Here is a 12167-nt window from a genome sequence, read left to right on the forward strand (position 1 = left end):
GAAGGTGTTTCATCACAGCAATAGAAACCCAAAGTAGGACACATGTTAATATAAAATGCAGGTGAACCAGTACCTTTAGGCTATATATAAAATAAAAGTGTAAGAGACACATAAATCAATTTACTTGATTTATATAGTACAATGTGAATGGTAAAATCAAATTGGTAAACAGATATTCATTTTATTGTAAAACTTTTTTACCCCTGTTAAATATTTAAACAATTTTATTTAAAAATGTTGGGAAAATAGCACTGTTACACACATACACTCACAGTAGTTGTGACTGTATGCACAAGATCAATCCAGCCAAAATCTCAGCTTGGACTGGGAAAGGGTTCATGGAGACCTATTCCTAATGGAGAAACTATTGACAATTAATGGAAACTGGTGAGAGAGGAAAGTCAGTTTTCTTCAGGAATGTGGCCCCAGAAAGACTGCTTATGCTCCAGTGGATAGCCCCACATGCTACACCAACAAGCACTAGGTGGACCCAGTGGGCTTAAGGAAAAAAAACAGCAATGACCTTGGGAGGGAAAAAGTAGGGGGACAGGGCAGTATCAAGGGTGAAGGAATGGGGTGGAGTTGATCAAAATATTATGTGCATGTATGAGATTCTCAAACAATATACTTGACAAGAAAAAGGCTACTAGCCAATACTTTGCTTTTTAGTTTTCCTAAACTATACTGTACAGTGTCTATAATGTCTGCAAGCCATGTGAACATTTTAATGGACTCATGTATAGCCCAAATCTTACAAATAGTGGTAATTTAATAAGTATGAATAGAATGAAAGAATAAATAAAAGATAAGACTTTGAGTAATTTATTAAACTATATTTACAAAAAAAAAGTCTCATGGGGCATGATGGTACACACCACTAATCTAGGTATTCAGGATTAAAGCAGAGGCAGGCATATCTATGTGGTTTTAAAGCCAGTCTAGTTTTCATAGTAGGTTCTAGATTTAGTCAGAGTTACAAAACTGAGAGACCCTGTCTCAAAATTTTTCTCTAAAAAATATTAGAAGTACACACACACACACACATTTGGGAAAACAAAGTCACTTACCGCAAATACCAACTATAAAAGCAATGAAAAATATTAGTCAATTGTCTTGTTACTTTGGTTTGTCACTATCTTACATATTCAACATGCCATATGACTCAGATAATAAAATATAAGTTCTTAAATTTTAAAACAAAAATTTATAAAATTTTTAGACTTTCAACCAGGTACGATGGCACACGTCTTTTACTTCAATAATCAGGAAGCAGAAGCAGGCACATCTGAGTTGAAGGCCAGCCTAGTTTACACAGTGAATTTGGATATACTGTGAGACCCTGTCTCAAAAAAAAAAAACCTTCAGAACTCCACTGGGCATTGTATATGTGCTATAAAAATTGTAAAAAAAAAATCAAAGCAGACATGTTGTACGTAACATGAACTTCTCTAATGAAGATGATTAAAAAAAAAAGAATCATTTTTCCTCTGAGGTAAATATGCTGAAATTATAAATAGGAGCTGAAAAAGTTTGAGCTAGTATAAAAGTTTGAGCTAATATTGAAAAATAAGACTAGCATGGAGGATATTAGGCAAGATAAGGTAGTTCTTGTTATATGGAGAAATTTAAGATTCAGCATAAGAAAATAAATATAAAGATGTGACAACTCATCTTGGTCATCAACTTGACCACATCAACTAAAACCCAAGCAGCAGGGCACATCCACAAGGAATTTTCTTTACTGTATCATCTGAGGTAAGAAGACTCACCTTTTGATGGCAGCTACATAAAAGGATATGGAGGAAGATTATGCTCTTTGCCTGCTTGCCTTCACTCTCACTTGCAAATTCAACTATCCTGGTTCCTGAGTCATTCCTTTGGTGATAATAGTAGCACCTACATTTTCTAGATTCCAACAAAGACTGAAGGCTTTTCCTTCAGTCTTTAGGCTTTTCCTGGGACTCTGGCACCAGCTTGGGGGCTGCTGAGAAAACCAGTCTCGTGGACTGAACAATTACCAAATACTTGGCCTTTTCATCAAAAGATAGCCACTGTTGAACTACTTGGACCACAGTCACTCTAACAAATCCCCTCTTAATATACATATATTCATGCTATTAGTTATATTCCTTTAGAGAACCCTAATACAGTTTGGAATGTGATGGTCTGAGTGAGAATGGCCCTGATAGGCTCATATGTTTGAATACTAGTTCTCTAGTTGGTGGACTGTTGGAAAAGGATTAGAAGGGATTTGTAAGTGGAGGCAGGCTTTAAGTTTTCAAAAGACTCCGGTCATTCCCAGTGTTTTGATCTTCCTCTGCCTCCTACTTGTGGATAAAGATGTGAGCTCTCTACTGTTCTTGCTACCATGCCTGTTTCACCATCATGGTCTCTGACCCTTTGAAACAATAAGCTCAAATAAACACCTTGTATAATTTGCCTTGGTCATGGTGTTTTATTACAGCAATAGGAAAGTAACTCAGTCAAGTCGAAAATACGTCATTTCCCCTAAGTTACAGTAAATACTCTTGTCTTTTCTTAAGCTATCTGGAAAAAAATTATAGCTGGGTAGATCCAGGTATCAAACTATGAAAAACAAGAAAAACAAAACTTTCTGTTGTAGAATATTATTTTAACTGGGCAAAGATGTCTTACATTCGTTTATGCTGCATTAGTTTAATTATGAAAAGATGTACTGCTATTTCACTTTGTCTGCCTAAGGCACCTGATTGATCTAATAAAAAGGTGAATACAACTAATAGCCAGGCAGGGCTGCTGGGCAGAAAGAATAACTAGGAAAGGAAAAAGAGCATAAGGGAGAATGAGAGGGACACACCAGGAGTCAGCCAGCCAGGCAGCTGCCAGTCAGCCAGATAGAAAAACAGTGAAAATGAGATATACAGAAGGAAAGAAAAGGTAAAAGCCTCAAGGCAAAAAAAGGTAGGTAAAGATAAACAGGTTAACTTAAGTTAACAGATCTAGTCAGAAAAAGAGCCTAAGCTAGGTCAAACATTCAAAACTAGTAAGTCTCCAGGTCATGATATGGGAGCTGGTTAGTGACCCCAAAGAAAAAGCCTGGTACAATTTTCAGTGTAACAAATAGCCTTTCTTAGTAGAAGTATTAAAATGGTTTACCTATGATAGTAAAGAAAAATAATATATTTATATTAAAAGATCAAGATGAAAAGTATCATTTCTTCATATTCAAACAAGTAAAAAATATTTACATACCTAATATTATTTTTAAGAACTTTCGAGCAACTGAAGCATTTAAAAGTTGTGTGAGTCTTCAGTTCTTCCTCAACAGCTCCTTCATGTCTTCCATAATAAAAATCACTAACTAGCATAATCAACTTTCCTTTTTCTAAGACAATGTTACTTTTGTTTTCAGCCTTTGAATGTTCTGACTTAAGAGTCTCCAGAAAATTATTTATCATGTCTGGGCAGCAACGCTGAAAGAGGAGAAATAGCATGTTTTATTTGTGTCTTATAAAAATCAGTTGTCAAAAATATGTGTAGAAAGATATTAACTGCCGGGCAATAGTGGTGTACACCTTTAGTTCCAGCACTTGGGAGGCAGAGGCAGGCGGATCTCTGTGAGGCCAGCCTGGTCTTCAATAGTCAGTTCCAGGACAGGCTCCAAAGCTAAACAAGGAAACCCTGTCTCAAAAAAATGAAGGAAATATATCCATCAAAAGCAATGGCTTTCTTCCTTATAAACTGCAAAAAAAAATCCAATAACAAACACCACTAATTTATTGAAAGAAATAACTTCCAAAATAAAAGGAAAACCTTTAAACCTTAAATTACCTTGCAATTTTTCTTTTTAGAATAAGATTTATTAATTTGCCCTTTGAACAAAAACAATACATTTCATCAAGATATAGCTTAAGTCACATATATTATGTATGAAGCTTAATTACCTAATGACATAGTTATATTTTAGTAAAGCATAGTTGGCACTGGATTTCTGAGCACAGTTGATATGTCATTCTCCTAAAATAAGGTACTAGATAATGTGTGTCCCACAAAGAGTTACCAGTTATACCCTCAAAATCTCAATGCATTCTACCTATTTATTTCATGGGGGAAGCCAGGCGGTAGAGGCACACACCTCTGATCCCAGCACTTGGGAGGCAAAGGCAGGCGGATCTCTGTGAGTCTGAGGCTAGCCTGGTCTACAGAGCTAATTCCAGGACAGGTAGGGCTGTTACATAGAAAAACCATGTCTTGAAAAAACAAAAACAAACAAAAAAAATCATGCGGGAAATTTACATCAAACAAAATCAAAATCTCACTTAACTGATTCTAATGTAGAATACTTTTCTAATGTCTTTTCTCAATAAAAAATTTTTAATAATATATAATTTTCAGTGGTACCATTTCTCTAGAAGGATTCTCTAAGAATAACTGGAGCAGACAGGAGAGGTGGTTCCAGACATGGGATTCAATTCTAAGCACCCACATAGTCACAATTGTTTGTACCTATAGTCCCAAGGAAGCCAATGCTTCTAGTCTCCAGGAGCACCAGGCATGTAAGTGGTGCACAGACAGAAAATACTTGCAAATCATTGAATTCTTATAATTGTTGAATATTTAAACTGTTTATTTAATGTGTTAGAAAACAGCGAGAATTCTTATGATTCAGTAGCACAACAAAAACATTAAAAATATTGTAAACTTAAAAATAGACACAGATAGTAGGAAACTAGAAAGGGGCTTATGCATGAAAGGAGAAAAATTCCTTTCAGAAGAAAATGACCATATTAATTAAATCTCAGTAAATTATTGGATTAACATCTGATCGTTTATGCAAGAAGTTTACATCACTGACTGTGATGGCTAATCTTGCTTGTCAATGTGACTTTAAATCTAGAATTAACTAAAACTCAAGCAGCTAGGCACACATGTGAGGGATTTTTCTTGGTTGGATTATTTGAGATCCACCCTAAATCTGGGTCACAGCTTCTGGTGGCAGCCCACATAAAAGAACACAGAAGAAGCTTTTGGCTTTTTGCCTGCTTGCCCCCACTCTCACTGGCAAGTCTATCCCGTCCCTGAGTCATTCCTTTGCTGGTGTTTGAACCCAGTTCTTTGGGATTCCAGTATGGACTGCAAACTGGCAGCTCTCTAGACTTGGGACTCCAGCACCAGACTGAAACTGCTGAGACACTCAGTGTAGTGGATTGAACAACTACTATATCCTTGACTTTTCCTTAGGACACAGCCACTGTTGGATCATTCAGACCACAGCTAAGAAGTCATTTTAACAATTTCCTTTAAATACATAGTAATAATTAAATTAAATATATCATTATTATTAAATTAAACATATGTATTTTCACATATCAGTTCTGTTCTTTAGAGAACCCTGAATAATAAACTGTTATGTTCTATTAGTATTCCTATTCAACTTTTTTCTACATCTATTTCCTCTTCTGATTAGTAATCCTACTGAAAATGTTGTATTCTATTTTCCCTTATTTCCACACATTCAGTTATTTCCACTGAGTTTCATTTTTAGTTTTATTGTGATGTCTTTTATCTTTCATTAGTTCTCATTATTTAAAATTTTCAACAAAGATTTGGAAAATAAGTAAAGCAAAGGTACTGAGAAGACATTTCTTTTTAAAAAGGCATGCAAAGTGAAGAATAGATATGCAAAAAAAGAGCACTCAAAATCAGTAATTGTCAAAAATACAATGAGGTTCCACCTCACTGGGATGGCTCTATCTATAAAGAGAAAAGATAAGTGGAGAAAGTCAATTCTTATACACTGATAGTGTAAATATAAACCAGTAAAACCAATATGAAAAATATATAGAAGTTCCTAGAAACAATGTAACAACGATATGATCCAGTAATTTCACACTGGGTATATATCCAAAACAATTGAAGTGGGGCTATCAAAGACAAACCTGCAGGCTCAAGTTCACTGTAGAATTATCCATTGCCAAGACATGAAAAGTAATCTAAGTCTACTAATGTACAAATTAAAAAGAAAATGTGCTGTATAGACAGTCTGGAACATTATCCAGTCTTAAGAAAGAGGGGGGCAGCCAGGCCTTGGTGGTACACACCTTTAATCCCAGCACTTGGGAGGCGGAGGCAGAGGCAGGCACATCTCTGAGTTTGAGACCAGCCTGGTCTACCAGAGCTAGTTCCAGTACAGCCTCCAAAGCCACAGAGAAACCCTGTGTCGAAAAACCAAAAAAAGAAAGAGGGGGGCAAAGGGGGATTTGGGAGAGGGACTGGGAGGAGAACAGAGAGGGGAAACTGTGACCTGGATGTAAAATAAGCAACTTTTTAAAGAAAAAAAAGAGGGGAATTGGCTAGCCTGGTCAGGACAGTTTCCAAAGCAATACAGAGGAAACCCTGTCTCAAAAAAAACACCCCCCCAAAAAAAGAAAGAAAGAAAAGGGAGTTCTAATGGATAGACTTGGAAGATATTATATTACAGTGAAATAGGTCAGTAACAGGACAAATAAATATTTCATGATTACATTTAAGCGAGAAATCTACAATCCTCTAAATAATAATACAGAGAGTAGAATGCTGAGTGCCACAATCTGGGGAAGTGGCAAACAGAGTACTATTACTAAATGGATATATGGTTTAGTTATTCAAGATAAATAGGCCCTAAAGATTTACTGTACAACATTAACATGCATAGCTGATAACACTGAAATGAAAGTTTAAAAATTTCTTAAGAGGATAGATTTTATGTTGTTATCACAGAAAATGCAAAACGGACAGGTGGAAGTTTCTGAAAGTGGTGTATGCTTATGGTTTCACTTATGTCCACATACCTATACTACCAGTTAAATCTTTTTTCTTTTAAACTTTCTATTTATTTTACATACCAACCACAGTTCCCCCTTGATGGGGAAAGTTCTTCTGTGTATATGTTGTCTTATTGGTTGATTAAATAAAGCACTGTTGGCCAATAGGGATGCAAGATAAATGGGAATAGGAGCCAAGGAAAATTCTGGAAAACAGAGGCACAGTGAGTCATGATGTAGGATGTGGGAGAAGTAACATGCCTGGACACTTCCTCCGGTAAGAGAAGGACACATGGATTAGCAATTATGGGTTAAATACTTAAGTCAGAGCTAGCCAGTAAGAAACCAAGCAAACAGCCAACAGCTTATAATTAATATAGCATAGCGGCTGGTGGGAAGACAACACGTTACACTCCCTCTCTCCCCTCTCTGTATTTGCCATCTACTCCTCAGAGAGGGTAAGGCCTCGCTCTCATGGGGAGTCTCAACTAAGCCTGGCATATCAAATTGAGGCCTGACCAAGTCCTTCCTTCCAGCATCAAGGCTGAAAACGGTACATCTTTTACATCAATGACCGCAAATAGGTTTAACTAAACTCCTGAAAGCAAAGGAGTTTTCAAATATGGTTAGAAAGAAATAGCAATACACATTAAAGGGCTTTGGAAATATTGAAAATAAAAGGATAAAATAATACAGCAAGCAGCTGGGTGAGGTGGTGCATGCCTTTAAACCCAGCATTCGGGAGACAGGCAGGTGAATCTGAGTTCAAGGCTAGTATGGTCTACATAACAAATTCCAGAATAGACAGGGCTCCTATAGGGACCCTGTCTCAAAAAATGAATAAACCAATAAATAGAAGAATTTAGCAAGCAAATGGAAACAAGAAAATAAGAATTATGAGGGCTGGGGAAATGCTTCAGTGGGTAAAGAATTGTCAATACATGGGTGAGAACCTGACTTTGGATCTTCAGGACCCAGAAAGGCCACAGTAACACATGTCTACAATCCTCCTGTTACTACAGAGAGATGGGAGGCAGAGATATGAGAATTTGGCACACACAGCTACCACCAACAAAGAGACCTTGTCTCAAACAAAGTGGAAAGCAATGACTAACACCTGAGGTTGTATTCTCTGACCTCCACATGTGTACACTTACACTCAAACACAACAATGTGCACAGACATACACACATAAAAATAAGGAATAAGTAAATGATTAGATAAATCAATTAAATGGAATTTAGGACAAAATGCATTAAACAAGGCAAAAGGATACTTATTTAAAATGTCAGAGAAGTTATGAGAGAAAGATAGAGAATTATATCCTAAAGAGAATACAAAGTAGAATTGTCAAATATCAAAGAAAGTACTGCTGATGTGAGACTGGATTATTATTCTCACATGCTCAGGGAGGTAGATGGACTAACACAACATCAGTTTTGCTCCTAGAACAGATATTTGTATTTGAAATTTTGAGAACTCATTCTTACTTCTCTACTTTTTTCCAAGATGTGGGGTTTGATAAAAATCTGTCTTTGGAACAATGAGCAGAATATTATCTCTACCCTTCTTTCCACATATTTTCTATCTTACTTATCTTACTGTTTCTCTGGACAGGCAAAGAGAAGACTATCTTTACAAAGATTCAATGGAATACTATATCATCTAGTAACACACTTTAAGTAGAAATCCCATACATTTTTAGTAGCTTCAAATCTATCTAAAATCCAAGTTCAGGAGCTAAAAAGTGCATAAAAGTATAATTCATTTATAACTCTATATATCCTAGCCTGGATCGAGGTAAAACTATCATTTTATAAGAAATGCTACATTAGGAAATTATGGAAAAATAAGACATAAAACTAAGATTTCCACTGAGAAATATTAAATGAATATGAGAACATGGAAACAAGTAAAATATAAGGAAATTTTAGGTAATATTGAAGATTAACAAAATGCCTGCTTTATGAGAAGTATAAAGAATGGTATGATTTAGTCAATAAAATATTAGTTTACTAATTTTCAATTAAAATTAAAATGCAATGCACCCATACTTTGGAGTATGCATGATCATATACTATAGTATATATATGATGAACTAAAATTTTATAATTTCATGATTTGGAATAATTTAAATTTTATATAATCACTATGAAAATTCATTTTTTACTCATATGAAAATGACAATAAAAGCTTTATTATTTAAATAACTAGACAAACAAAAATTTACTATTATTCTTAATATTTCATGGATTTATAAACATTTTCAAAACTCAAAATTTGAAATTATTTTACCTTCATGTGGCATTTCAAAGGATCCAAATAACTGAACTTAACATTGCACTTTGGACAAGATGTTAGTGAAGGTGCTCCAGTTTTAGAGTGAAATGATGAGGTATTTTCATCTAAAATAAATTGAGGACTTTTATTAGCAAAAATCAATCTATTAAAAACTTAAACATCTTTAAAAAATCATCACAATTTTAAAATTTGTTCCTAACTAATACATTTTTCTAAGTGAGATTTCATACTTACTTGATACTACCACCTGGGAGAAAGTCTCAGAAGGACTTGTTTCAGAAACACTTTCATTGGTCTTTGGCTTTTTTGGATTAACACTGCTTACTTTGGAAGTGGAAGGATGTTTTAATCCTAATGAAGTTTGATCGATACCTACAAAGATTTGAACATCATGGAAGATATTTAAAATGTTTTGTATAGAATATTACTTATGTAACTTGCTATAAAATGGCCTTAGATTTAAAATTTATTAAAAACACCTTGGAGCTAACTTAAATGAAAAAAAAATTATATAGTCAAAAGCAGAAACTATACAAGGAAGCAACTGCTATGGATCACATATATTTCAGATTCACAAAATAAACTTTATGTAAGAGAAACTTTCAAATAAAGCTATCCATTAAAAGCAGGCTGAATAAAAATGAAAAGCATAAATCCCACAAAACCCAAAGTAATAATAACAATAATATAACAAAAAAGAGAGAAAAAGGTAGATAGATTACTTTCTCTTAGCTAAGTTCTTAAAATTAATTTATGTTTTAGTGACTAAATGCATTCAAATGTAAAAAACACTCATTCTAAATTTCAGTAGAATTTTTTGTTTTTTTGTGATAGTGTTTCTCTGTGGCTTTAGAGGCTGTCCTGCAACTAGCTCTTGTAGACCAGGGTGCTCTCAAACTCACAGAGATATGCCTGCCTCTGCCTCCTGAGTGCTGGGATTAAAGGTGTGTGATACACAGCCCACCTCAGGAGAATTCTTTAAAGGTGTTTTTAAAATTTGAGCTATCCAATTAAAGTTGAATTTGATCTTCTCCCAACTAATAATCTGACAAGTTGTTTACATTATTTGGTTGTTCCTTATGTAGAAAGTGAAAACAAAAACGCTTCAGCCATCCATATGAAAAAATCTAGAATTTCTACAATGACCTTCCAACTACTATCCTGAGTTAATTAAATACTATGGGCATTTCAGATAGAGCCTTTGCTTTTATGTCTTATCTGACTTTTGCAATTAAATAGAGATTTCCTTGGGAGAAATAGTTGTGTTTGAAAACCATCATCTTAACATACAAAGGATTAGATAGATAATCCATGGCATCTGTTTGAGAAACAGGTACATATCCAGAAAAAAAGTGATATTATAAAAATAATCCAAAATAAATTGTACTCTGTGACAAAGTCTCTAAAGAACCACACAGTTTAATGCTCTCAAGTGTACATTCACAGGAGAAGCAGTAGACATTTCTGAAGTATTTATGCTGTTTCATTCCTTGCAATGACAGAATTCTTTTTCCTATCATTAGAGGCTATGGTTACTGAGTGATTACTGCCAGCAGTTGAGACTGACTTTGATTTTGTTACTTTTTGTTTTAAGATACCTGTGTCACTTGAATAATCAATAAATTTTGGCATTTTGCACTAGGTAACATTATACAATATGCTAGTTAATAAAAATAGTCCACTTTAATATAACTTTTAAGGATTTACTTTTATTATATTTATGTACATGTGTTTGTGCATCTCTGTGCATGCCTGCAGAACCAGAAGAAATTGTCAGATGTCCTGGAGCTGCTGTTTGTGCATTTCTGTGAATGTATGTTACATGCATGCCTGCAGAGCTGGAGCTCCAGGTGGTTGGGAGCCACCTGATATGACATGGTAGCAGGGAACCAAGCTCAGGTCCTTCAGAAGAGTAGCAAGTGCTCTTAACTGCTGAACCATCTCACCAGCTTCCTAATATATAACTTGAAGCACAGGAAAATCTAAATTAAAGAAAACCACTCTGAGATAGAGTTTAAGATACGGATCCTTCAAGTTATTATTATTAGTTTGGTTTTTGAGACAGAGTTTCTCTGTAATGTCTACCCAGTCTGTCCTGGAACTCGCTGGGTAGACCAGGCTGGTCTCGAACTCACAGAGATCCGCCTGCCTCTGCCTCCTGAGTACTGGGATTAAAAGCGTATGCCACCAATACCCAGCTTCAAGTTATTAATTTTTACTGCTCTGATCTTTGCTATTTGCTACTTTTAAGTCTTCCTATTTACACAAATAAAAATGAGCAGGTAGCCGTAGTTAAATACAGTGGGTCACACAGCAAAAGCAAAAACAAAACAAAAAGACAGAAAGTGGGATGGGGACTTGGTTAGAGGACTAGGGGTTTGGTGGGAGTGGGACAGGTATGAGGTGGGGGGAGTGAGTGTGGCCAGAATGCATTGCATACCTGTGTTAAATTGTCAAAGAATAAATTTATCAAAAAGAGTCTCTCAAAATTATTAATTTTTGCAATGGAAGTCTCACTTCGTAGTTCCGGCTGTCCTGAACTTTGTTGTGTAAACCATACTGGTCTTGGACTCATAGAAATATGTATATCTCTGCTGGGAATAAAGACATGGACCATCATGTCTGGTTAAAAAACAAAACTCTTACTCTCATAAAAATTATATTTCTGCCGGACGTTGGTGGTGCACGCCTTTAATCCCAGCACTTGGAAGGCAGAGGCAGGTGGATCTCTGTGAGTTCGAGACCAGCCTGGTCTACCGAGCGAGTTCCAGGACAGGCTCCAAAACAATACAGAGAAACCCTGCCTCGAAAAAACCAAAAAATAAAAAATAAAAAATTATATTTCCCAGCGGGGCAGTGGTGGCACACAACTGTAATCCCAGTACTTGGGAGGCAGAGGCAGGTAGATCTCTGTGAGTTTGAGACCAGCCTGGTCTACAAGAGTTAGTTCCAGGACAGCCTCCAAAGCCACAGAGAAACCCTGTCTTGAAAAACCAAATAAAAAAGTCTATTACCCACTAGGTGGTGGTGGTGCATATCTTTAATCCCTGCACTTGGAAGGCAGAGGCAGGTGGATCTCTGTGA

At 35.6% G+C, this 12167-nt stretch overlaps 1 protein-coding gene across 2 annotated transcripts in view; it reads right to left on the bottom strand.

The window, feature by feature from the left end:
* Znf280c (zinc finger protein 280C) overlaps positions 1-12167 on the bottom strand; it is a 57024-nt gene that overhangs the window by 20534 nt on the left and 24323 nt on the right. For both annotated transcript variants that reach the window (XM_040744593.1, XM_021231057.2), the window contains exons 6-8: positions 9318-9455; positions 9078-9187; positions 3232-3452 (exon numbers count right to left, since the gene is read on the bottom strand). In XM_040744593.1, coding sequence (XP_040600527.1) covers positions 3232-3452; positions 9078-9187; positions 9318-9455 — 469 coding nt within the window. The remainder of the gene's footprint in view (positions 1-3231; positions 3453-9077; positions 9188-9317; positions 9456-12167) is intronic.

The sequence above is a fragment of the Mesocricetus auratus genome, unplaced genomic scaffold, assembly GCF_017639785.1.
Source record: "Mesocricetus auratus isolate SY011 unplaced genomic scaffold, BCM_Maur_2.0 Super-Scaffold_100003, whole genome shotgun sequence".
NCBI lineage: Eukaryota > Metazoa > Chordata > Mammalia > Rodentia > Cricetidae > Mesocricetus > Mesocricetus auratus.